Below are 27,931 nucleotides of genomic sequence, written 5' to 3'. Positions count from 1 at the left end.
TCACCAGAATGAGACAATAAATGAGTATCTGGGAATTTAAACCCAAGAGGGAATTTAGAGCAGAAGTGTAAAGAGTGCTCCAATTGAGGGTTATGGCAAGAAATAAAGTCTCCAAAATGACAGTGATTCAGACAGGAAATAAGACAGATCAAGAAGTCTACTTGCACTGAGAACAATGGAAGCTTGATGTCAATCAATGTAGGGAAGGCTGTTGCTGAGTAGGACTGGTCAGTATTTCCAGTATTTAAAGTGAAAGCTAGGTGTTTAGTTTGTGTTTAAGTCTCTCGTCTTTTTCTCTTGTTCTCTGAGAAATAAATACTTAAGTTATCTTGGCAAGTTTGTGATTATTCACAGCGTAACAAATTGTTTTTAGAATTATGGGATGGCAAGTCAGCTGGGCCAAATGTGCACCCTGTGTGAAGTCACAGATTTAATAAGTATCCCAGACACAAGATCTGCAGGAAGCATATCAGCCACTGCACAAACTCAGGCTCCAGGTTTGGAGCTTGAGCATCAGCTCATTTTTGTCCATCTGCAAGTTACAGGACTTTGTGGATAAATATGTACAGCGAGATAACCACACCAACAACTGGAATTAAACAAGCAGAAAGGAAATAGGTGGCTATTAGGCTGTTTTCAAATAAAAACAAACAGGTAACGCAGCAGTCCCCAGAGTCTTTCTTCCTTGCTAATTGGTATTCTATTTTGAACTTGAGGTGATGATTTCTCAGCTGCGTGCAGTCAGAGCCAATGACCTTTGTACCATGGATGATGCAGTTGCACGGAGGAGGTGAAAGAAGAATGGGAGAGCTAAACAAGTTTGACTCCAAGATGGCATGCTGTCTGCCTAATGCCAGGCTCAAAGACGCCAACGAGGAGTTGTAGGACATCCTTCTGGAGGAGGGAAATAAACCAGTCGTGGTCCACAGTAGTATTAATGACATAAGCAAGAAGATGGATAAGGTCCTGAAAATTTATTTACGGAAATTAGGAAGGACATTAAAAGCAGTACCTCAAAAACCACCATTTCAGGATTACTCCCAGTATAACATGCTATTGAGGATAAAAATAGGAGAATTAACTGAACACATGGCTGGATAACTGGTGTAGGAGTGAGAGTATTAGATTTCTGAGGCATTTGAACTGGGTCTGGGAGAAGTAAGGCTTGTACAAGGTGACAGATTACATGTTAAGAAGACTGTGACTGATATTCCTCAGGGAGATTCGCTAAAATTATTGGGGTCATTTTAAACTAGTTTATCAGGGTGATAGGAATCTGAGAGGTAACGCAAATCAAAAGGGAATTAAGCTAGTAACAGGAAGTCGAAAAGCTGTAAGGGAAGTAGAACAGCAAAGAAACAAAGCCAAGGACAGTGTATGCCTCCAATGTGGAATGTTGTAAAGTCAAAATTAAGGGCAAAAGGATGCTGATGCACTCAGGTTTCACAAGATTGTCAAACCTAAACGCATGTTTAGAGGTAAATGGTTACAATATAATTGGCACTGCAGAAACATGACTGCATGGTGACCAGGACCGGGCACTGAATATTCAAGGATATTTGACATTTACAAAGGAAGCGGAATTGTGCCGATTATACAAGATGAGAATCAACGTACTAGTAAGGGAAGATCACAAATTGGAAGAACAATGTCTGAAATCTGTTTAGGTGGAGCTAAGAAACAGCAAGGGACAGCAGACATTGGCTGGAGTTAAACATGCGACCAAAGAGTGATGGTAGCATGGGACAAGGTATAATCAAGCAGAATAAACATAGTTATCATGGGTGACTTCAATCTGCAAAAAGATTGTGCAAACCATTTGAGCACTAAAGCTATGGAAGGTAAATTGATGGAGTGTGTCAGGGATATTTTTCTGGAACAATATAGAAAAATCAAATGAAGGACATGCTGATTTATATTGCCAATCTTGTAAAAGAATCTTTAGGGATGAGTGACCACAATACGGCAAAATTTTTGAGTATGTTTTCAAAGTGAGGTGGCTCATTCTGAAGCAAGTTGGGTAAATTTGAATAATGCAAATAATGAAGGAATCAGGCACAAATTGAGCTAGACTGGGAAAATACACCAAAAGGCATGACCTCACATAGGCAGTGAATAAGTTGTAAAGAACTATTATATGACTCACAGCACCTATACATTCCAAAGTGCAATGACACAAAAATGTTCACTCTTCTGTGAACATAAGCACGTTCAGGATTGCACGGGATTTAAAAACAAAAGATTTGACAAAGTTGCCAGAGTAACAGTACATCGGGATTGAGAGGGTTATAGAACACAAAGGAGGACCAACTGTACCTAATTCTGGGCATAACACTTTAGGATGAATGTGATAGCATTAAGGAGGATGCAGAAAATATTTATATAATAATCTAGTGGATGAGGGACTATAGGTATGTGACAGATTGAAAAGACAGGGATTCTTCTCCTTGGAGATTTAATAGGAATATTAACAGTTACGATACTTGAGGCCAGAGCAGATTAAGAAAAAAAATGTTTCCATTGGTGAAATGGTCAAGAACCCAAGTAAACCAATTTAAAGTGAGTGACAAAGAAGCAAAGGTGATGAGGAAACATATTTTTCTGAATGTAGTGCTTAGAATCTCTAAGTAACTGTTAGAGAGTAAGGTGGGGCAGGTTCATTTATGCTGAGGCCGATTATTTGAATAGAAAGAATTGTAATACTTGGGGAAAAGGTAGAGGAGTGGGATTAGGTGAGTCAGTCAAGAAATTAAGGGCTGAATTCCTTTCATCTGTGCTGTAAACATTCCAATAGATGCTCTAATATAGATACACAAGTTACAAAATTATAGAAATTCCAAAAAAAACTCATGAAATTAAAAGAATTAAGAGATTATATTATCAATTAAACTTGCACACATAAAATAGGTAACATGCTAAACTGATTAGAACATCACAGTAAAAGAGACACCACAGTACTTTTGAATTTACATATGGTTAATTTAATTTTTCTGGATAATACTAGTCTAAATCTGGTTTAAGTCAGAATTGTCTCCTTTGCCTCTAAGATTCCAATCCCAAGAAATGATAGCAAAAAAACAATTAAAAACAAAGAGATACCACTTCAGTACTAGTACTTCCCAGTTGGCAGGTAAAGAAGGATAGAATTAAAATCAATCTTTGCCCATTATTGTAAGCCTTATTTACAGAAATAGATAATATAAACATGGAACCCCTAAGTTAGCGACCACAATTTCAATCTGCTCCTATTTAATGATAATGAATAATGATAAATCCTCCGTGTCCAGCACCTCTGTACAAGTAATGTACAATTTACGCACAGTATAGCTGAAACTAGATGAACTAAAACAAGTATTAGAATTTTAAATTTCAACGACATCAAGCTCAAAACCTTTAAATAAATGCTGATGATTAACGTTAGTTTAATAATGTTAATTTTAGTTTTACACAAAACTGCTATGCCTCCAGTCAGAAATAATAAGGCTGGCAAGTTATTGTGTAAGATTGCTCTTCAAATTGTGCTAATTTCGTTAGGGATTTAGACACTAGTCAAAACATTTTAAGGGTTCTTACGTTTTAAATATTTATTTATGAAGAAAATGACAGGCCAAGTTCAGTGCATCTTTAAAAGTAGCTTTCAGTGATTTAAAGTCAAATGGGGAACTACATTCTTATTAAAATGTCTATTGCTAATCTCTGGGATAAACACATTTTACCTCTAGTAATATAACTACAAGGCTACATCCTTAAATTCAGAAAATGCTTTGCACTGTAAGTTAAACAATGAAATTGTTCTATTACACTGATCAGTCACAGATTCATGTAGATTTCACGTTATAATTCTAATGCATTTAGCAGGAACTTTAACTGTAACATAACTGGTGAAATATGTATCCAATCTTCCACTGCACCCAAAGAGGAAATAATCTTAATTTCCAAACATGGATTCAAATTACTTACTTGCACCAGGAGTGTGCTAACCAATTTAAACCATCCAATTGGTAGTCTCGGAGTTCCAATACATCAGCACTTCCTATATAGGCTGGCTGTTTCTTCAGTGTGACAAACCTGGGTCTTTGCTTTAAAACCTGCATAAGCAACAAAATAAACATCTAAGTGCTCCATGAAGCAGTTTTGCTACAAACCATCAATTGCTAGCTATTTACAGACACCAAATGAGCAGTAATGAAACAATTAAATGACCTATTGCAAACACAATGAACAGAATTACCTCCTTAGTGCTATCTACCCTTAAACTGATCCTGAAATTCCTTCCTACAAAACAAAAGCATTAGTGGATGTTGCCAATCCACACACATATTCACCGGCTGCTTAAGATTTGTGCATCATAGGAAGCAGATTTTTGTAGACTTGCTAAGTCCTAAATTACTCCAGGGAAAAAAAAATGTATATTTAAAGCTCTGCGAGCATCTGACGATGGAAATGTCACTTCTTTTCCATGCAATTGGGTAAAATAATGGAGCAACTTTTCAATGCATTGGTATTTCTTTTAAACTAAAGTGATTTTTTGATATCAGAATGTCATAATTGGTCTTGTATTAACTTCACAAATTAAAACTGTTAACAGCCCTATTTTAGCTGAGAAAAAAAAACTCAAAGCTGTTAAATTTTGGGTATATTCATTTATAAACAGTTGATTAAAGATCCCCATTGGGAAACAGAGAAAACCAAACTAAACACAATTTCCAAATACATTCTATTGTAAGAAATACAAATAAATATACACATGGTTAATGAACAGATTAGAGGAGCATGCAATGTCGGCAAGAAAGTAATCAAAGGTGATTTCAATCTGCATACACCCCATGTAAAGCAAATGAACACAAAGTGTAGAGCATGAGTTTTTGCAGTGTGTTAGGAATAGTTTTCTAGAGCCGTATGAAAAAGAACAAACTGCACATCAAGCTATTATAGATCTAGTACTATGTAACAACAAAGGAATAATTAATAACCTTGTTGTAAGGGATGGGTGACCATAATTTCATAAGTTTACATAATGTTTATAAATGAAGGTGTTCAACTTCCAGCCAAGCTGTTAAATTTGAATAAAGGAATCAATTAAAACAGGGGTAAATTACTAACATGGATTAAGAAAATAGATTAAAAGTTATGGCAGTACATAGCCAAGGGATTGTGTTTAAAGAATTATTATAAAGAACACAAAATACTGCAAATGTTGGAAGTCTGAAACAAACACAGAAGACTGAAAAAATCCATATGTTTAAGCTGAGGCCATGTGACTCATGGGATTCCGGAGTCAATGTTAAGGACTCCAAGGGCAAGACCCTCCCAATTGTGTACCACTGTGCGGCCATCTCTGCTGGGTCTGTCATGCCAATGGCTTCCAGCGATGGTGACAATGATGCCTGGGACATTTTCTGTATGGTACGATTCCGTAAGTATGAATACGTCAAGCTATTGATTGACTAGTCTGAGAGACAGTTCTCCCAACTTTAGCAGTAGCGCCCAGGAAGAGGAGTCTGCAGGTTTACTGTCTTTTCAGGTGCCTAGGTCAATGCCTGGTAGTCCAACTAGTTTCATTCCTTTACTGAGACGTCATAACGATTGATATAACAGTAGTTTGCTAGGCCATTTCAGAGGTCAAATATCGAGCTGAAAAGCTTAGTAGGTCAGACGGCATCCAAGCAGCAGGCAAGTCAACATTTCAGGTTGGAACCCTTGTGTTCCCTGCTCCTTGGATGCTGTCTGTCCTGCTGTGCTTTTCCAGTTCCAGCTTGCAGCAAATGCAGTCCTTTCTGACTTCATTTTAGAGGTCAGTTGATAATTAATCACATTGCTGTGGGTCTGAAGTCACACCAGACCTTCCCTGAAGGACACTGGCCAGCAAGATGGGTTTTTTCCGACTATCAACAAAGGTTTCATGTAATTTATTTTGAATTCAAATTGCACCATCTGCCACAGCAGGTTCACCAGCACATTAGCTGAGTTTCTGGATTAATAGTCTTAGCGTTAATACACTAGGCCATTGCCTCCCCAGATTAAATCAGGTAACTAACAAAGCAAGTTTTGTCAAAATAGTTTTACTTGTATGAATGTAAATATTTAAAGTTAAGTACCTTGCACTCCTTCATGGGGATGCATCTGGATTGGTTTCGGTTTGCGTACGCATCGATGTGTGACTGAAACTTGCGAGATATAAGAGCACCATCCTCCCAACTACACTCTGAGTATGAAAGGCCTTGCCATTTGCACAGATAATCTGGATGCCCTGAAGCAGATTTCTGGTTCGAGTGTGCTGGAAACAAATACATCATTTAAAATGAAGACTTTTTTCATACAATGTCAACGTTACACAAATCTCAGAAGACTCACTCTTCATACTTGTTTTTATCCATAGATTTCGGAGTCCAAGAATTTTACAAAATACTGCAGAAATTATAACTTTTAAAAAAGTCAATTTTGTTGCAACAGACCACATTGGCATTTATCCTGAGTAGCCCTAATCCATGTGACTACACAGCTACATTTTCCTTACAATCCCTTTCCTACAACCATTCAAAAAAAACTTATATTTTGCTTGAATCACTCCCTCCCCCAACAAATGTTCTCCCTACTCAACAAAAATGTTTCTACAGCACTTTTTCCTTAATAGTTTACTTTTAAATTTAAAGCTATCCAGTAACGCAACATTGGAAAATGGAACCTGCTCGACCAAATCACATCGTAATCACTTCTGTCCTGATAAAGGTAGCACATCTTTTCTCAAGTTTTTGGTTTTGTACTTATTCATACTAGGCAAAAATTGATTGAATCTACACCATATCTTAGCTACTGCCTCAAAGTATTTCCTACAGTGTGAATCACAAGATGGAATAAAGCTTTTAAGTAGCATACCTTTTAAAACAGGACATTTTTCTCCAAGTTAGACTACATGAGTCGTGACTATTCATCAAAACACAATCTCATTATTTAGGCACCAGTTCCGGTAGGAGCACACACTCAACTTACAGCTCTTCTTCAAAATAGTGCTGAGGATTTTTAATCCACCTTAAAGGGCAGACAGGGCCTCATCTAAAAGATGGTACCTTTGATAGCACAGCCCATTCTCAGCACTACATCAGAGTATCAGCCTTGTAATTTGTATTCGAGTCCTGGAATGCAACTTGAAACAGGAACCTTGCAACTTAGCAGCAGGAATGTAGCCAACTGAGCCTTTCCTTGTCAAAATATATATTTATCCTATTATAAGGAGGTCATCCAAGCCAAACTTGTATATTATAATTAGATCATTTTTAACATCTAAGGTGGAGTTCACATCCTCCAATTAGACTTCAAATAAAGTTCTGGTTTTAATGAACGTTTTGCTAATTCTCTGCCATGTCAAGTGCTATTACTATCCACTGGCTACATTCAGCTCACAGGAGGTCTCAAGTTTCACACCCAATCATGTCGGTATACTTTATCATATTTATGGCCGCAGGTATTGTGTGTTAATTTTTTGCCACTTACATTTTAATGTGTGTTTTAAATTTGTGGCTATGATATTTTAAAGAGTTTTTATGCAGACATAACCAAAAATGGGTCATGTTCCATGCCCCTACCAATCTAAATCCACCTGACAACCAATCAGCATTCTCCTCTCATGCTGTTTTCCTTTTACTTTGGTATTTCTTGCAAATTGTCCTGTTCAGTGAAAGATGAAAAGCTTTGACAAATTATATTTTCTCTTGTAATGGATGAACTGTTCAATTGAAATAGCACGATGTACGGCTGATTAATAATTAGCTTTTCTCCAACTAATCATCACATATGTTTCACTAACTGTCTCAACTTAATAAACACTCATTTTTCAAGGGTTTACGTACCTAGCTTTTTTGTGTCAAAAGAATTCCCCCTTCAACATCTGTTCTAAAACACAACTGTGCAGGTGTTTTAGACCTTAAGACTTTAATAAATATAAACACTGATTTTCATAAAGCCCTTCTTTAAGAAACAAGCAACAGAAACATATAATAAACCTGATTTCAAAAATCTGATTTCCTTAGATGGCATCACTAAAAAATAAGTTATGAAATGAGAAAATGGGCAGCATCCTTCAGTCAAGGGAGACAAATAAAAACATTGTGAAGAAAACTTGAAAACACATGAGGGTGATTTACTAAGTAAAGTCACAGGGAGCAAGAGCACAAATACAATATTAATTGATTCAATTACAAAAAACAATGCTTAACAAGGTTGAATAAATACAGAATCAATAAAAGGTCATTTTATCTTAAAATAGTTTGCTGCTGTGATCACATTACTTCAATATTACATGGGTTTCTTGCCAAAGACATGATCAGATGTTGTAAAAGCCCATTTAGTATTAAGTATCATGAAATGATTTACTATACCCAAGCAGTATTCAGTTACCATGGTTCTATAAACAATCTCAATATGCTTGTAAATAATTTGCTGCTGAGTTTGAGCAACTGCGGTGCTCAAAGCCAACATACCAGAATTAGCCAAACCTCCAGCCTCTGGCATCCACCTATCAAAGCACAAAATCAGCAAAAAGGCAATCTAATCCATGCAATTGCAACTCCATCTACCACCTCCTACTCATCTGTAAAATTATGGTACGGGACATCAGGCAACATCTAAACTCAAAATATGCTGCAAAGACACTCTGCTTGTTTTCTGCCTGTACCATAAGCCTTCTTCCAGACATGAACACAGGTTCAATGATGTAGAAAAATGACAACAGTTTTTTGTATCACCATAATTTAGTTAAGCAAATCTTTAATGACCTTAGTTAACACAAAAGTTAGTGAAGATCAAAACAAAACCTTTTCTTGGCTGGAATCACACCAGGAATAAAGGATGATAATCATGGCAGTCATGAGCCAGTCATCAAAACCCCATGACATTGCAACATTACTACTCAAGGAAGTGTCCTTAGCCCAATGGGTTTCAGCATTTTCATCAGTCATTTTTGTGGCCACTAGACCAGGAAAACAAATATTTACTGACAACTCTACGGTTCATTCACAATTCCTTTGACAATGAAGTCATGTAGGTCAGTCTTTAGTATGAACCAGACATTGTCCACGCTTAGACTGAAACTTCAGGAACTATTCAAGTAATGATCATTTGAATAAGACAAAGAGATAGCGATCTTCAACCACCATCAACAATTTTTCTTTAATTATCAAGTTAACGATTTTATCAAAAATATGGAGTTCTGCACATATGTGTGTGTGTGTGTGTGTGTGTGTGTGTGTGTGTGTGTGTGTGTGTGTGTGTGTGTCATATATATAAAAACACACACACATAATATATACCTTTTTATATGTATACAAAATGTCACCTATAACTCCACTAGTTGAAACTCGACCACCTTATAGAACTCTTCCCACAAACACACACAACAGAGAAAAAAATACACGACTGATCGAGGGAAAATCTGGGAACATGAGGTTATCCTTTTACTCATCTTCAACCTCTCTTCTCTTGGAGGAAACACAGAGTCACCACTTAACAAATGCGAGTTCCCTCAGCCACTGGTTAAAGAGCACATCTTACAACAACTGGTGAAGCAAAATACTGAGATAATGGGAACTGCAGATGCTGGAGATTCCAAGATAATAAAATGTGAGGCTGGATGAACACAGCAGGCCAAGCAGCATGCCAACCTCTCTGATGAAGGGTCTAGGCCCGAAACGTCAGCTTTTGTGCTCCTGAGATGCTGCTTGGCCTGCTGTGTTCATCCAGCCTCACATTTTATTATCAAGCAAAATACTGACTTTCTTTAAGCTTTAGGTAATTTTTTTTTAACTGTAGAAAGACACTACTTCCATTTCCAGAGATCCAAAGTCTTCTACTTATATCGTTCACACTCACAAGCTGTTGACAACTCTCACTTTGTACACATCCCCTAGAGTCAGCAACAACATTCCCCACAGCCCAAACAAGCCCCAGTATAAATAGCACTTAAAATGTGCGTTGATAACTTGAGTGTTAAAGAAGTGAAACAATTCTTTCCAAAACGGTCTTTTTCCCTTTTTAATACACAAGCAAAAATACAGAATAATATGGAGATATAGTTTTTACAGTAATGGGTGCAGCAGGAATATTAGTCAGGTTATCAAGTGAACTCCCTAGTTTTCTTCACAAGCTCTTTCATATCTAGCTGAACCACCAGAGCTGACAGTCAAGTTCTCAGTTCAATGGTTAACTGCACCCTTCAGCAAACCTGTATTCTCATGGTACTGCAGTCGAAATATCAAACTCTGCTTATGTGTTGAAGTCTCGACTGTGGCTTGAATTCATAGCCAGAGACATGTGAGATTACTGAAGCAAGATAAATAAGCTGATCGAAATTGACAATATATTCATTTCATACCCTATTTGGTGTTTATAAAGTACCTGCGAAGTGCATTAAAAGTTCCTGCTATGAACTCTTACCAATTATTCGTTCCACAAATTGATATTGTCGGTGCAAGTCATCGACCAATTCTTGTTGACAATTGAAGTATTCTATATCTTCAGGAGATGCCATTTTTAACCTATAAATGGAATTTTAAATATTGTAAAGGAAGATACATTTGTTTAAAAATACTCATTACAAATGATTTGGAGACGAATCAACCAAAGCTTTGGTTGAAAAGATTTTTTTCTCCACTTCTACTTTAATATTCATCCTCCTGTAAAATATTTTGAAGTTTCCACTATACTTCTTGGCTGGGATACATATAGCTTTTTAGGTCAAGCTACCAATAACGTGCTAAAGACGAAGTTAAGTAGCTCCCTCCAGGTAGATCAGATAGTCAGTTTATACCCTTAGGATTGTTCTTACACTCAACTGACTAAATAACTGTCTTTAACAATGTAATGTTTCAAATATATGTCCAAACATAAAAGTCCACAAAATCTGCCAAAGATGGCTTTGATTTTGTTACTTAAAATGGACTGATTTGTCAAAGACTGAAATTGTCAGGAACCTAGAAAACTCATTTCCATAAACATTCTTCAGACAGTCTAGAGAAAAAGTAAATTAGTTTCTCAAAAATATTCTTCTGTGCTAATGGACCACAGGTATAGAAGCAAAATAACCTAAAGTAGAAAAAGTCTGCTTCCCATTACTACTTAGAAAAATATTATTAGGGCTATAACAATGAACTTGAACAGGAAAAGAATAGTTTACAGTTGCAACAAAATAAAAATATTTCCATGACCTTGTGTCGGTTAGACAGAAGGGTCTAATCTGCATTACATACCATCGTTTGGTTTCCTCCTCCTTTTTTTTGTAGTTCTCTAATTTTTTCATTCCCTTTGTATTCTGTTGTAAAAGTGTTTCTTCACTTTCCCAGGTGTTGTGAAGGTGGGACCAACCCTTCCATTTAATCAGGTACTGCTGCTCTCCTACCTCCCTCAAAGGGTCAAATCCAGCATTAGGATTTCCCTCAGCCTCTACTGCATAGGTAGTGGTAGTGGCACCAGTGGCTAAATAAGGAGAATAAACAGTTAAAACTAAAGAAATGTAACTGATGCGATAAATACAAATATTGTCATATGCTGTAAAACTTAGCTGACTCTGGATGTGAGTTTGCTCGCTGAGCTGGAAGGTTCGTTTTCAGACGTCTGAAAACGAACCTTCCAGCTCAGCGAGCAAACTCACATCCAGAACCTCAACCTGAGCTACAAATCTTCTCAAAACTCGCTAACTTAGCTGACTGCTAAACCAATCACATGATACAAAATAGGTTCACTCCAATCAACAGGCAATAACCTCTGCTTACCTGCTAGTACTAACTAGCTTACACAATAGGCCACCCATATGTACCAACAAGCCACACAAAACTATAATGTGAAGCAAGAGCTTAGGATTGCCCACTACCTACAAGGCCATAACACAGCACAGAACAAATACCTAGAGACAAGAATATTAATTTAAATCCACAGGGCCTTGTCACCGAGAGGTCTCCTTATCTAAAAAAGGATGTTCTTACTATAGGTGGAGGGCAGACCAATTGCTGGGATGGCAGGACTTGCGTGTGAGGAAACTTTGAATTATTTAGGGTTATATTCACTGGTGTTCAGAAGAATGGGATGGGACTACAGAATCCATTAGAAACATATAAAATAAAACAGCACCGATATCCTTCTGGGATAATGGGAACTGCAGATGCTGGAGAATTCCAAGATAATAAAATGTGAGGCTGGATGAACACAGCCTCTCTGATGAAGGGTCTAGGCCCGAAACATCAGCTTTTGTGCTCCTGAGATGCTGCTTGGCCTGCTGTGTTCATCCAGCCTCACATTTTATTATCACCGATATCCTCCTTATTTGTGGCTCACAAATCTGCAGTTTTTCACTGATTGACTAAAATATGTGAAGTGTTCAATTTATAATGTCATAATGGGATGCAAATACATCTGCTTTTTTCAAAGGTGCAATCTAATTCATAAGTTAGAAAGGAAGGCAAGTTCATTATGTGAATATTCATCAGGTGATGCACAACATGGTTAAGTTATATTTAAATAAACAGAACTAAATTAATTAGCTTGCAAACCAATTATAATCATGTATTTATAATTTTAATATTCCTTTGAAAATGTATTAAATACCTCCTTTCCGTCCAACTCGTGACTCCATTACTCTCTCTAATGTTTCAAATTCTTCTTCTTCCTCAGGTGGAGGGGGGAGATCCTCCCCACAGATTTCAAGCAAGTCATCAGAATCTGTTTTAGCATCCTCATCTTCCTTGTAACTGACATTAACTGTTGCCTGGCGACGAGAACCCCTCTTGTCATGTTCTTCGTCATCATCATCTGATGAATCAACTGGTCTCTTCAGTCCCTTCCCTTTCTTCACTTTTTTTGTTTTGATCCTTTAATTACATAACAAAATACAATTGTAAATTTCTATGTTTACTTTCCTGACATCTCAAAGATTGAAATGAGCAGATACACAAGCATAGTTTGATGTATGGTTTGAGGATCAATTTTATCAGGAGTAAATTTTCACTTACTTACTGTTTAGCTGATGTGCTTTTGGGCAAAAATAAAACTATTGTGTTGCAATGATGGTCCGATTAAGAACTAGATTTCTCTGAAAGGGGAGGTGTAGCACATTACACCTTTCTTCCGGGAACAGATCATGTGACCAAGATGCCAGGGAACAGTAGATTAACTTTCTGTTGACCCTTTGCTAATTAGTACAGCTGCAGGGATGTGTTGCTATAATTAAACAGAGCCTTGGTGAGACCACCCCCTAAATATTGAGAGAATTTTTGGTCTCCTTATCTGAGGATGGATGTTCTTGCTACAGACGGAGTAGAGAATGACTTCTGGGACGGAAGGACCATCAGGAAAAGAGTCTGAATCAGTTCGGATTACATTTGTTGGTGCTCAGGTGGTGGTTTTGGGAGGGAGGGGCATCCAATATGTCACTTAATTATTAAAGAGGCATGCACCTGGTCATTTTATAGGAAATAACTGACAAATGGCTTCAGCAGAGCTTCTAATCCATATTAAAATGCAAATATTAAATTTTGCTCTAAGCTTGTTATAACTGGACAATTCTATTCTCTAGGGCTGTTTACTGCCAGGTCAAACACCCCGCAGACATCTATTTTAGCCATATATTTCTAAAGGCGTTATTTCTACGGACAGATATATGAGTAGAAGTTAAACTGGTTAGGATTATATTCACCGGAGATCAGAAGAATGGGAGGGCAGAAACCAACAGAAACCTGCAAAATTCTAACAGAATTAAACAGGGTGGATGCGGAATGGATTTCTCAATGACAGGGGAGCACAGAACCAGGAGCCACGATCTTAGGATATGGGATAAGCCATTTAGGGCTGATAGGAGGAGAAACCTCTTCACTCAGAGAATGGTGAACCTGTGGAATTCACTAGCACAGAAAGCAGTCAAGTCTAAAATATTGTATGAATTCAAAGAGGTGTTAGCTTAACAACTGGGGCTAAATGGGGATAAAGCAGGAACATGCTACTGAGTTGATGATCCACCATGATCGTAACAAATGGTGGAGTAGGCTCAAAGGGCTATATGGCTTATTTCTAATTCATATGTTTCTACAGGAGTGTAGTGGACTCGAAGGTCTGGAGGTCGATTAGCTCAGTATGGCTGGTTTACAGAGAAATGCCGACAGCAAGAATTCAATTCCCACACTAATTGAGATTGCGATGAATAATACTCCTTCTCAATCTCTCCTCTAACCCGAGGTGGGGCAACCCTCAGGTTAAACCAGTCATCACTCTCTACAATGAAACAGAACAGCCCTATTGTCTGATAAGGCTGTGGCAACTTTATAGGGGTTAGTAGGCTCCTAGGTATGGCTCTGGTCTCAAACAAGATTATACCTCGCAACCAATTTGAGTTATTATTTTAGTACAAGCATGCTGCAGGACATATTTATTTCAACAAGGATCAGCTGACATCCTACATGCTGTCTAGTGGGAATAAATCTGTTTACTAAAGTACTAACAACAATGAATTAACTTTTTAGATTATTTAAAGAGAGCAGGAAGAGAGATTTCCTCGATGCAGGATTCCGAAGATTAATATTAGAACCAGAAGACTCTGAACCATGCTATCTAAGTGTAACACTCTAGCGATGTCCATTCTGACTAAAGTCTGCAACGTTAGAACGGTTGAAGGAGACTTATAACGAGCAGCTTGCCAGAGTTAAGCCGAAGGGGCAAGATATTCCAGCCCTTATACAAACCTTTGAAATAATACTCAAACATGTTAAACTTCCAATTTCTAATGAGTATCTGACTTTTGAGGTGCAAGTCAAACTGGCCTAAAGGAAAGGTGTGCTCATAAGTTGCATTTACAGAATAAATGACTGTTCACTGTACTTTTAATATTTCAGTAAAACTTCTTAAAATTGAATATTAATAGAATTAATTATTTGATTTTAGTACTATAAAAGACTTTTATTTAAACTGTCACCCTTGCTGTTTAATTATTTTTACACAATATCTGGGTCCCAGATTTCGGAAAAATGAACATAACTCATCATTACAGAGATCATAAGATTGCAAAAAAAACCAATGTATGATCTGAAGAGTTGAAACTGACAGTTCTTAGTTCATAGGTGATCAGATTATCTTTGGAACTTGGTTGTTACCAGGATATTTATGACCAGTTGTACAATTTGATCAGTATTCTTGTAGATTGATTAACTGCGTGTAATTTTGAGAAATCTTTTGGGGACTGCAGGGTTGTTAATCCATGGGTGGCTGTCTATTTCCAGAAAGTTAGGCATTGGTACAATCCATAACAAAAGAATGGATCTGGTGAGAAAATTTTTTCCTGTTTCGGAGCTGTAATTATTTTGAAATGTAGTTCAAATGAACAAAAATTTAAAACATTCATAAATGGCTAGGCAAAAGGAATAATCTTTTCTCTTAATTCTTCTAGTGAAGAAGATCTCCTTACCTTCAATTCAGATTATATTCCAAATAAATTACATCTGGCAGAATCTGTGGGGAGAGAAGTAGAGTTAATGTTTTGACTCCAATATGACTCGAAGTTATATTAGACTCGAAACATTAACATTATTTTGCTCACCAAAGACGCTGCCAGTTATTTCTAGTAATTTGTTTTAATTTCAGGTTTTCAGCATTGTACAGCAAAAGTTACGCTGCTTGCTGTACATGCTTGGATCCTAGAACATCTATAATTCAAAACTATTTTGTTAGCTTATAGTTTGGTCTTATTCAGGCTCAATGAGTTTGAATCCTTTATCTGAAGTTGTTGGTAACATCTGCAGCTTCTGAACTAACTGAATACAAACCTGCGAGATCAAAAGAAATAGGAATAGGAGTAGGCTGTCAGTCTATCAAGCCTGCTCCACCATTCAAAAGGATCATGGCTGATCTGATATTCCTCAGGTACATTTTTCTGCCTTTTCCCCATTGTCCTTGATTTTTCTCAAGATCAAGAAACTATCTCAGCCTTAAAAATACACAAGGACTCTGTCCCCACAGCTCTCTGTGGTAAGGTGTTCTAAAGACACTTAATCCTCAGAGAAGAAATTCTTCTCCTTTTCAATCTTAAATTGGCGCTCCTTTATTCTGACTCTGTGCCCTCTACTCCTAGACTGTCTCATAAGGGGAAACATCCTCTCAGTATTTACCCTGTCAAGTCCCTTAAGAATCCAATACATTTCACGAGATCACATCTCATTCCTCTAAACGCCAGTGAGTAGCGAGCTAACCACTTTAGCCTTTGCTCATAAGACAATCTCCCCATTCCATGGATCATCCTAGTAAATTTATCTCTGAACTGCCTCCACTGAATTATCTTTCCTAACTGCTCACAGTACTCCAGATCTATTCTTATCAGTGCCCTATACAGTTGCACTAAGACTTCCCTACTCTTGTACTCCAATATGCCACACTTGAAACAGATGCCAACATTCCATTAATCTTAAATAAAATAGAACTGCAGATTCTGGAAATCTGAAACAGAATTTGGAGGAGAAACTGAGCAGGTCTGATAGCATCAGTGGAGAGAAAGCAGAGTTAAAGTTTTGAGCCATGTGGCCCTTCTTTAGAATCCTCCTTCTGAAGGATCACTAGATCTGAAATGTTAACTCTGCTTTCTCTCTACAGATACCGCCAGACCTGAGCTTCTCCACCTATTTCTACTTTTATTCCAATAGTTGCCTTGATCACCTGCTAGCTTTGTGTTTCCCTTTGTTTCACAGCTTCCTACAGTGTCTCCAACTAAATAATACTGCTCTTTTGTTCTCCCTTAAAAAAATGAATGTCATCCTATTTTCCCACATTATATCTACTTGACAATCTTTTGCTCACTTACTTTACCTTCGCCATCCCTCTGTAAAACATTTCAATCGCCTTCCCAACTTGCCTTTCCACATATTTTTGTCTTCTGCAAATGTAGCTACATTACTTTCGCTTCCTTCTTCCAAGTTATTTATAACAGTCCCAGTACCGATCCTTGTTGATCCCACTGGTAACCAGTTACTAATCTGAAAAAGAACCCCTTATCCCCACTCACTATTTCTTGCTTATTAACCAATTCTCTACCAACACAAAATTACCACCTTCAACACCATGGGGTCTAATGAGAAATTTTGAGAGATACCTTGTTGAACGCCGTCTGGAAGTCCAAATACATCAAAGTTACTGGTTACCCTCTACTCTCTCTTGACTGAGAGTTGCTCGATAAATTCTAACAAATTAATCAGATATGATTTTGCTTTCACGAAGCCATGCTGACTCTGCTTGATCAGATTATGATGTTCCAAACATGTTGTTATTACTTCCTTGATTCTAACATTTTTTCCAACAATAGATGTTAGAATCAGCCTATTGTTACCCACATTTTGCCTCGCTCCCTTTGTGAATAGGGGCACCATGGCGGCAGTTTTCCGATCCTCTGGTACTTCAACAAAATCCAATATTTGTGGAAAATTACAACCAACATATCCACCATCTCTGTAGCTATTTCTTTTAAGATCCTTTGGTACAATGCATTTTGGCCATGGGGACTTACCGACCTTTAGCCTGATTAGTTTGTCAAATGCTACTCTTCTAGTGATGGCAGTGGTACTTAATTCCATGCTCCCCACTCCCTGTATTCTGTAGAACTAATGGCATTGTCTTCCACCGTAAAGACTGATGCAAAATATCTGTTCAACTGCTCTGCCATTTCCTTGTTCTTCATAATAATCTTCACAGATTCATTTTCTAAAGGACCTATGTTCACTTTGACTGCTCTCTTTTTTATACATTTAAAGAAGCTCTTATTGGCAGTTTTTGTACTTTTCATTTGTTTCCTCTTGTTGTTTATGTTTTTCTCTCTTTGTTACCTTTTTAGTCCTCCTTTGCTAGATTCTGAAGTTATCGCAGCTTTCGGGGCCATCATTGATTGTTGCCTTCTGTGCTTTGCTTGTCAACTATATATTCTCTTTAAAAATTTCTTTGTTAGTCATGTGTGGTCTATCACTCTCTTGGCATCTCTTTTCCTTACTGGTGTGCTAACTGTTCAGATGATATCCAAAGGTTCCTATCTTCTGCAAGCTTTGAAATGAAGTCCTGCATATCACCTCAGGCAACAGAAGTATGCAATAGTGACAAAGGAACACCAGTGTTATTCTCCTCCAGTCTGAAACACGACTGTTCACTATTTCTCCTTCTACTTTCTCTCCCTTAGCAAATTCACCTCAACCCAAAGTATCTGATTCTGTGCTGTACAACTCTATGACTATGTAGCCATCATCCACTTAATACTGAGATTCAAATTTACTATTAAGTCTATTACATGATGCTTCATCAAACCAACACCATGTAACCAAATGCAACTTGAGAGTTTTCTATTTGTTTGCAAGTGTACTTTGCTGCAGCAGCCATCAATTAGTTTCCCCACTTTTCTGCACCCTTTTCTCTTTATCCTCAATTCTCTCACACCTTTATGCTTCCTTTCATTCCCTCCTCTCAGACACACTGCCCTCCTAAATCCCAACCTTTTCACTTCACTAAAGTCAATCAATTCTCTTTTGTTGTCTTCAGCAAAGATTCCATCACTTCCTTAGCTTTTCCTGATTTTCCAATTATTTTAGAGCTCTAAATATTTCACTCTGGCTTATATCTCTAGATGTTTTCTTTCTCTGTCTCTAGTTTTGCTGTCCTGTCATCTTTAACATATAAATCTTCAATGTCTTTTCTATCAATTCCTTACATGCTCAGGTTCTATAAGCATCAGAATGCCTCTATTATCAACTCCTCGGTGCTTGTAAACATTTACCATTCCAGCAGTTACTATCTAGCCCAACGGCAAAGATAGTTAAGGGATCAAACTGTCTGCTTCTGCTCTTATTTCAGGTGTTCCTCTTCTCCTCCAGACAATGACTTTATTTTGAGTGTGCCCTTTTTTAAAAATTCACCTGATTCACTACACTGCTTTCTCACTAAGTCTCATATGCCTGGTTAGTCTTACCTCATTAGTTAATTTTCTACATATTTTACTTAGTGATTTTACTCTTGCACTCTCTTCTTCAGCATTTCATCTGAGACCATGGCTATTTAACACTTAGTCCCTTAACGATACCAAGGCTTTCCTTCGCATTTTCTGAGGTAGTGTTTTTTCAATCTATCCTGCTGAGTTTGGCAGATGCTTTCTGTATTATTCAATGGGCCAAATGCTGCAGACCTCAATACCCCTATTATTAGCTTTGATCTTTTTCTCCACCGATTCCCAAAACTTAGCTCCTTCTAAGCCTCAATTCTCTTCAAGTGAATTTTTACATTCATGGCAACTAGATTGTAATCTGCATCTGGCTGAAGATGGATGAAAATGTTACAGTTTTGTCTTTTATATTAATTAATGTACCCATCATTGAAGATGAAGATATCCGAGAAGGCTTCTCCTCCTGTAAGTTGTTTAATTGTGCATCAGCAACAAGTGAATGTGCAGGACTGCTAATTGCCTATCTCTGATTATTGCATATTGTTTATGCCGTTTGGCATATATAGTCTTGTGTTATAGCTTCACCAGCTTGGCATCTTATTTTTAGGTATGCTTGGTGCTGATCTCGGCATGCCTTCCTGCACTCATCATTAAACCAGGATTGACCCCTTGGTTTGTGGGGTATATGCTGAATGCTTAAGTTATAGACAGTGGTTGAACACAATTCTGATGAGGCAGCATCAGGGATGCACAGCTTTGAGACGCGTGACCTGTTTGAAGTCTGCTCCATTTAGTATGGTGTTAATGTCACACAACATAATTGAGGATACCCTCAATGTGAAACTGGGATTTCATCTCAACAATGATAATACTGCAATGGTCACTCCTATGGATACTGCCTGAGATAGCTATATCTGTAGTCAGACAGACTGGTGAGAGCAAGGTCAGTAAGTTTTTCTAATCACCACCTGCCACAGATCCAGTCAAGCAGCTATGCTACTTGGGACACATTTAGCTTGGTCAGTAGGTGGTTTCAAGAGGATGCTTCTTTCCCCACACTTGACCTGATATTATGAGCTTTCATGTGGCCCAAAGTTATTTTGAGGACTCCTAGGACAATTCTTTGCTGACCATATATTATTGTGCCACGATCCCTGATGTGTTTGCCCTGCTGCTGCAACTGACATCCCAAAGGACACCATAATGATGGCATTGTCTGGGACATATTCACAGAATCGTATCTTACAGTCTATGACTACAGCAGATTGTTATTTGTCTTATCTTTAGGCCAGCAATCGTAATTTTGGCATAATGCCCCCAGATGTTAGCCAGAAAGCTTTAGCAAGTTTGCCTTTGCTGTTTTCCCTAAAAGAAACTAACAACCAGATGTGTTTTTACAACAATTTTAATTCCAGATTTTAATGAATTTATATTTCACCATCTGAAGTGGGATACAAAACCACAGTCTAAGAACATTACTCTAAGGCTCTGAATTATTTTGTCCAGTGATATTACCAAGATGTTGCTGCCTTACCCTTTCATAGGTTGCTAATTTGGAGTCTGCTATTGGCTCTTAAATATCAATTGTCTACAAGATTTCCCTCTTGTAACTTTCCTCAAATTCTTAACAATTCCAGAAAATATTTTGCTATCATCAACAGCACATAATTTACATGCCTTTATACACAAATCTATCAGCACTGAAAATCACAAGTTAAACATACAAGCTGTTATGCAACTTATTATCCAATCTTATTTTTCTTGTATATTGTCAAAAAGAGGTTATGCTGTTGAAGCTGCTTGTTGTGCTAACACAAGAACATGGGTAGCACTTGAACTTTCCTGAGCGCAATAATTGTTACACAGACAACCAATATAGAAGAACTAATCCAGCTCGATGCGGCTTACATCTACCCTTGTTTTTTGCAACATATAAGCCTACGCAGGAACCAATTCTTTGAAAACAAAAGGAATATGTTCAAGCTTTGCGTCTGCTTTTCAATTACTCATGAGCTTGACGATTCCTCAGTCAGTGACTTGTCCATCAGTTAGTTCCCCTTTCTCTTGTAATATATATTGTGGTTGTTTGAAATTTGGCATTCTTGCATTTGAGCTAGGAAGTGCAAGAGGAAAAGCTTCAACAACGTGTCTTGAACAATATTCAAATCAGGTACTAGCAAGCAACTCTAAGTTTTCTGTTCTTCCCATCATCTTTGCAAGGTTTAGCTTCTCGTATGATATAGTCCAGCACCGGAGCTATCTGAATCTTTACCAACCATTTGTCTTGACAAAGAACATGGAGAGATGAGGGTATAATATTCACGCACAGTCTTGCATTCACACAAGTTTACTTATTGCAAAAGTGCCAAAATAGTGTGAACAATGCAATGAAAAACCCTTTTCTACTCCTGCCATCACCATCACCATTAACAATTGTCTCAGTAAAGTTTGGTTAACAGCTCAGAGAAGTGACCTAACTGCTGGATGACTGAGCTATTCAGTTACCCTCTGGTGGAGCTCTGTACCAAATAAAGGATTTAACTGATAACTGAAGCTTCTTTAAATATGTACCTATTTTGCGGTTTTCTGCTTTTTACTTTGTTGTGCGGTTGGTAGTCGGACTCGCTGTCTCCTGAGGTGCTTTTCTCTCGATCCTCCTCCTCCTCATCAGAACCAGATCCAGACATCTGCCAGTCTTCACTAGAGAAATGAAACTGCATTACAAGGAGTAATTTTCACAATACTACAATGTTATATGAAAAGCCAAAGGAGTTTCTGAAAGCATATTATTCCTTCACTGTTGCCAATATCCAGAATAGTTTATCCACCTACAGAAGCACCAGAAGAGAGTCTGCATTAGTTCAATAAGTTCATCTCCACCACTTTCTTAAAAGTAAGGAAGGACTACAAATGCAACCTTCTCAACACTGTTCATACCCAGAGAACAGAAAGAAAAAAAGAAACAACTTGCCAAGAACAACACATACTTCGCTCTCATAAAAGTGCAACATTAAGACTTTTTTCTTTCCAAAATTAAAAACGTTTTTTCAAAAAATATACCATGCTTAATTTTCTACTTCATAATATTCTTGCAGAAATAACCAGAAATGCATGACTCCTAAAGGACACCCACATTGCAAAATCCATACATCTTTGCAGCAGGTAGTCTTCTTTTGGAGCTTTTTTAGCAAGCTACTTATATGAAACTGATATGTGGGAGAAATCCATACCAGTTCTGCAACGCAAGTTCAGATATTCATTCATTCAGTGCTGTGTTATGTTGTGGGAGAGGGAAATTAAGCTACATAAACAATTCAGAGACAGAAAGAACAGCAGAAGCTCAAATCAGAGATAACACAGTATGGAGCTGGAGGAACACAGCTGGCCAGGCAGCATCAAAAGAGCAGGAAAGTTGATGTTTCAGGTCAGGACCTTTTTGACTTAAACTTGTTGAAAATATTACTCAAATCCCTGATCTGACTCAAGTGTCAGAGTCATAATGTAGAATTTTTACAACACGGAAAGAATTCCCTCAGCCCATCATGCTTCCACCAGTCAAATATTGATCTGTTCTAATCCCATTTTCCTGCATGTGTCCCACAGCCTTGCATGCAATAGCATTCCTAAATCATCTTAAAATGTGTAGATGGCTCCCTATTTTATAGGCCTTTTAGGCAGTGATACCCAAACTGGTAAAACAGTTTCCTCAAATGCCTCCAAGCTCCTGTGTCTTAGCTTAAAACTGTGTCCCCTGGTTATTAACCCCTCTAAGGGGAAATGTTTTTCTCGGTTTACCTTGTCGACACCCCTTAGAACCTTCTGTAACGCAATCAAATCCCCTCACCTCAGCCTTCTCTGCTCTAAGAAAATCTACACTAGCCTATCTAGTATCTCTTCAAAGCTGAATTGCTACAGCCCGGTCAACATCCTGATGCAGCTCTCCTGTGCCCTCGCTTGTGTAATATCCTTCCTGTCATGTACTGATCAGAACTGCACACAGTACTCCAGTAGTGGCCTAATTAACGTTATGTACAGCTCCATTATAACCTCCCGGCTCTGACATTCAATGCTTTAACTAATAAAAGCAAATATCTTATTTCCCCTTACCCACCTTATCTGCCTATCCTGCTGCATTCAATGATCTACAGACATGCATACCAGGGTCCCTCTGATACTCTGTACTTCCTACAATTAAAGGAGTACTGCCTTGCCTCATTAGCCCTGCCAAAATGCATCACCTCACATCTTCAGGATTAAATTCCATTTGCCAATGTCCAGCCCATCTGACCAGTCCGACTTTAGTGATCGGGATAATCCAAGACTCACCATTTACCACACCGCTGATGTTCATGTCCTCTGCAAACTTACTGATCAAACCTCCTGCATTCATGTGTAGATCATTAACGTACAAGACAAACTACAGGGAACCCGGCACCAAATCCTGTGGTACACCACTGGTCACAGGTTTCCCGTCACAAAAATACTCTGAGTATCACTCTCTGCTTCTTGCCACTGAGCCAATTTGCCAAACTACTCTGGATCCCATGGTTTCTTGACAGTATGCGATATGAGTCCTTGTTAAAAACCTTATGGAAGTCCATGCAGACAATATCAATGCACTATCCTCAACTACACACCAAGTCACACCCTTGAAAAATTCGATCAAAATTTGCTAGACACGTTTGTCCTGTGACAACGCCACGCTGACTACCATTGATCACTCCTTACCTCTCTAACTGGAGATTAATTTTGTCCCTCAGAAATTTTTTTCCACTTGTTTCCCTACCACAGATGTTTGACTCACTGGCATGTTGCTTCCTGGTTTACCTGACCTGTAATAGTAAATTTTAAGAGCTTGCTGAAGGCAATCTGACTATATTGGATTAGATAATACTTTTAGCCCTCAGTGAAATGTCGCCACAAAAATTTTCATAGGAGTTAAACCAGAGCTGCTCCTCCTTGAATAACAATACCACCTTGGCATGACTTCTGAAAGTATCTCTTTTTCTAGGCCTTTTACAAAATTTTCTCCACATCAAGTAGCCCAACACATTTTTTTCATTAGCATGATATTGATTGAAGGCTTAGCAACTCAAACACTTTGATCTTGTTGTACAGTAACAGAACTGTCACTGAATATAGTGAGAGTTCATGAAATGTGGCCACTAGTAATGGAGGGGCTCTGGTTTAACTCCTATGAAGGTCTCTGTAGCAAAGTTTCACTGAGGACTAAAAGTATTATCTAACCCACTACAGTCAAATTGCCTTAAGCGAGCTCTTAAAATCTGCTATTACAAAATTTACAGAAAATCAGAACAAAATTTAACACAGAAGGGTAGGAATGATCAAATCATATATTCCCTAAGGGAGATTCTCCTACATGCAATGACAAAATTCTTACTTCTGTGGAGCAAGCAGATTTGAAGAGTTTTTCAGTGATTTTTTTTAAGTTTCTACATAAAAGGTGAGCATTTTTCTTGACAAATCATCCAAACATATATTAATAGAATTGTACTGCTTTAACTTGAAAGAAAATTTTGAAATATGTACCATTACAGAACAACTTAACGGAAAACTGCCATTATAACATTTATAGAAAATGATTAGGCTGCTTTTGCCAAATTTCTCACCATCGAATCAGGTGCGATTAGGATTAGACAATAAATGCTGGCCTTGCTAGCAGTATCTTTATCCCATGAATAAATAATAATTAAAACACTCACAAAATATGGACAACAATGGCAAGGTTGCATTGATTACCCATCACCAATACGTGAGTTAGTGGGACATATTCCTGAATTGCTATTATCCTTTGCACCATATGCGTATCATAACAGGGTTCAGTAGGTGACAAAGTAGCAAGTTGCATGTCCAAGTCAGAATTCTGAGCAACCTGGAGGTGAAGATGCCCTCGCACTAATGTTTGTCTTTTGCTTTTTGATAATGGAAGAATGCTTGTCAATAGGCTTATCAATATATTTTAAAGACTTAGTTATAATACTGTACATTAGAATAAAGTGATGTGCTAGTAATCATGACTATCATGAGTACCGTCCTACAAATTACAAGCTTTCAGATCTTCAATTCCACAATTTACAACTAATTTCTAAATGCTTGTTTAGTGCTTAAGCATATCAACACATTCAACCGGGTTAAGATCTCTACACTCCTCAGTTCTGACCGATTGTGCACAATCAAATGTAAACTGTGCATTAGTGGCTCCCGTGCATTCAAACGTTTAGGCTCCGAGTTCCAGAATGGCCCCTCTAAAACTCTCCACTTGTTGGCTTTCTCCTTTTCCTTATTTGTATGCTGTGTCTTGAAATCATCTGGAAACTTACCAATAAATTTGACAAGGACTTGACAATGCTTAACTCTATTTAAAGATTTTTGCAAAGATGTGTAGCTCGGGTTGTAGATGAAGTTGCTGACTTGCTTGCCGAGCCGGTTCGTTTTTGTTCAGGTGTTTCATCATCATGCTAGGTAACATCATCAGCGAGGCCTCTGATGAAGCGATGTTATTCTACCCCGCTGGGAATTTACACTGTCCGGTCTGTTATGGTGAGTTGTGTCATTTCCGGTTCTGTTCTGTATGGGTTTTTATATGGGGTCCAATTCTATATGTTTGTTGAGTACACTATGGGTTGAGAATCATGCCTCTATGAATTTCCATGCGTGTCTATGTTTGGCTTGGGCTACTGTGGTTAGGTTGTCCTATGTTGACTGAAATCATTGTATTCAATATCTGCGACAAAATGCATTCCTGATCCACCAGCTTTATTCCTTCATGTAACAACTGAGATTGAACCTGAACATTCAGAACTGTGATGTCACATCTGACCTTCAAGCTGAGCTTCTATTCATTCATCAGTGTCACCAGAAAAGTCACCTGTTTCTTCATATTAGATTAGATTAGATTCCCTACAGTGTGAAAACAGGCCCTTCAGCCCAACAAGTCCACACCGCCCCTTGAAGTATCCCACCCAGACCCATTCCCATCTCCATAACCCATACAGCCCTGAACACTACGGGCAATTTAGCATGGCGAATTCACCTAGCCTGCACATCTTTGGACTGTGGGAGGAAACCGGAGCACCCGTAGGAAACCCACGCAGACACAGGGAGAATGTGCAAACTCCGCACAGTCGCCTGAGGCTGGAATCGAACCCGGGTCCCTGGTGCTGAGAGGCTGCAGTGCTAACCATTAAACCACCGCGCGATAGGGTTAGGGTGAGGGTTAGGGCGTGCCACCCTCAAATATTCTCTTCCAGTCTCCTGGAGATAATAGCCACAATTCAACTGGCTTACTTGATTACGTGTTCTAGATTTTACTGATTGGTATGGGCATACGAACACAACTTTTGTTCATCCAAACCTCACCGTCTCATACCATTAATAAAGTACAAAGCACTTTTCTTTGTCTTTCTCAGATCAAAAACATATAACACCATATCTCCACACTTTAAGCTCCATTCGTTATACTTTTACCCAGTCCGTAATCTATGCCCTTTTGCAGTTTCCTGCTTCCATATACACATTTACAATGCCATCTAACTTATGCTTTTCAAGAAATGTGGAGTGACAGACAATCTGTTAGAAGTATTCAAAAAGTTTTTTTTTGGGTAAACTACATAGCTAGGAAAAAAAATTTCCCTTGATCAGAGTGTCAGTAACCAAGGGTATGAATTTAATATCACCGCAAAAAGATGGAGGAAGACTTTCAGGAAATTATTTTAAACTTAGAAATGATTGTGAGGATATAGAACGCTATACTGACACAATACTGGAAAGAGATATCCATAATGGTATTCAAAAGAGATGATTCATATGGAAAAAAAATTATCAATATTTTCAGGAAAGACAAAGGATGGAAATTATTTATTTTTCTCCCAGAGATGCCATGAGACTTATGGGGTCTATCAGTCCTGTGAAATACTAGGATCTAGCAAATTTCTCTGGTCAAAATTTTTTTATTTGAAATCACACCTATTAAAGTGTTGTTTGAAATTTAGTATCCAAATTAAGAACTGTTACGATCACAGTGAATACAGACTATCAATATTCAATTTGCAGCATTTTACTTTAATACCCTAGACTTTCATGAACTACAAATGAGTAAATACTGACCTAAACTGACTGCTGTGATCAGTTAGCCAGTTTGTGTCCATCAGACACAAGGATCAGTGGGCAAAAATTAACAATGGAACTGAAATTCACGACTTTCTGGAAGTTAAACTTTGAGGTGAAAGGTTGTTGATGTGACACCCGGCTTGGAAAAATAATGAGCAGACTCAGCATTTTATAAACTGACCTTTAGCAACAGCTGCACCTGATCAGCAGAGCAGCGACAAGGATGTGTAGGAGCTGCAAACAAAGACTGGGAGACACTCAATCTCAGAAACTAACTGATTAAAAAAAAACTTGAAAGAACTATAGTGATTCTGTGAGAACTCCAGGAGATCTGCAACTTCACCATTACAGTGGAAACAAGACAGCAGCTAAACACTTGGGCTCCAGTCATTTTATTCCTGCATCTAAACAAAACTTGAAATTGCAACTACCCTTCCCTTCCTCTCTGTGCCAGATAACCCACCCTCCCATTTTCTATGTCAGAGATATGTGTATGTATGCGTGACAGTGCATGCAAGAGAGAGAAAGAGAGAGAGAGAGTGTGCACGCACATGCGAGCGTGTGCGCAGACAGAGGTGTGCGCGCATGAGTGTGAGGGGGAGAGAGAGGGAGAGGCAAAGTGCACAACAGAAAGAGAGAGAGAATGAGTATTGCTACATTTTGGGTCTTCTGGGGTAATGGATAATAAAACTCCATTCTCTTTCACTCATGAAAATCTTCAATTTTGATCTGGGTAATTAAGATTGATGGAAGGGTGACCGAACAGCATGCACAAGAAAAACTGCTTTTCAGGTAACGTATTTAGAGCTCTGACTTTTGGAGACTGTGTTCAAAGTGTCATTGGAAGTCTTAACTAATGGCTGCTGT

At 38.1% G+C, this 27,931-nt stretch overlaps 1 protein-coding gene across 2 annotated transcripts in view; it reads right to left on the bottom strand.

Annotated features, from left to right (window-relative positions):
• chd1 (chromodomain helicase DNA binding protein 1) overlaps positions 1-27,931 on the bottom strand; it is a 159,280-nt gene that overhangs the window by 67,915 nt on the left and 63,434 nt on the right. For both annotated transcript variants that reach the window (XM_048527858.2, XM_048527859.2), the window contains exons 6-11: positions 21,506-21,634; positions 12,592-12,854; positions 11,241-11,466; positions 10,429-10,529; positions 6,099-6,277; positions 3,961-4,088 (exon numbers count right to left, since the gene is read on the bottom strand). In XM_048527858.2, the coding sequence (XP_048383815.1) occupies positions 3,961-4,088; positions 6,099-6,277; positions 10,429-10,529; positions 11,241-11,466; positions 12,592-12,854; positions 21,506-21,634 (1,026 nt within the window). The remainder of the gene's footprint in view (positions 1-3,960; positions 4,089-6,098; positions 6,278-10,428; positions 10,530-11,240; positions 11,467-12,591; positions 12,855-21,505; positions 21,635-27,931) is intronic.

Source organism: Stegostoma tigrinum, chromosome 3 (genome assembly GCF_030684315.1).
Source record: "Stegostoma tigrinum isolate sSteTig4 chromosome 3, sSteTig4.hap1, whole genome shotgun sequence".
NCBI classification, from domain to species: domain Eukaryota; kingdom Metazoa; phylum Chordata; class Chondrichthyes; order Orectolobiformes; family Stegostomatidae; genus Stegostoma; species Stegostoma tigrinum.
Note: the sequence above shows the minus strand (reverse complement) of the source record. Positions and strands in the feature narration are given on the sequence as shown.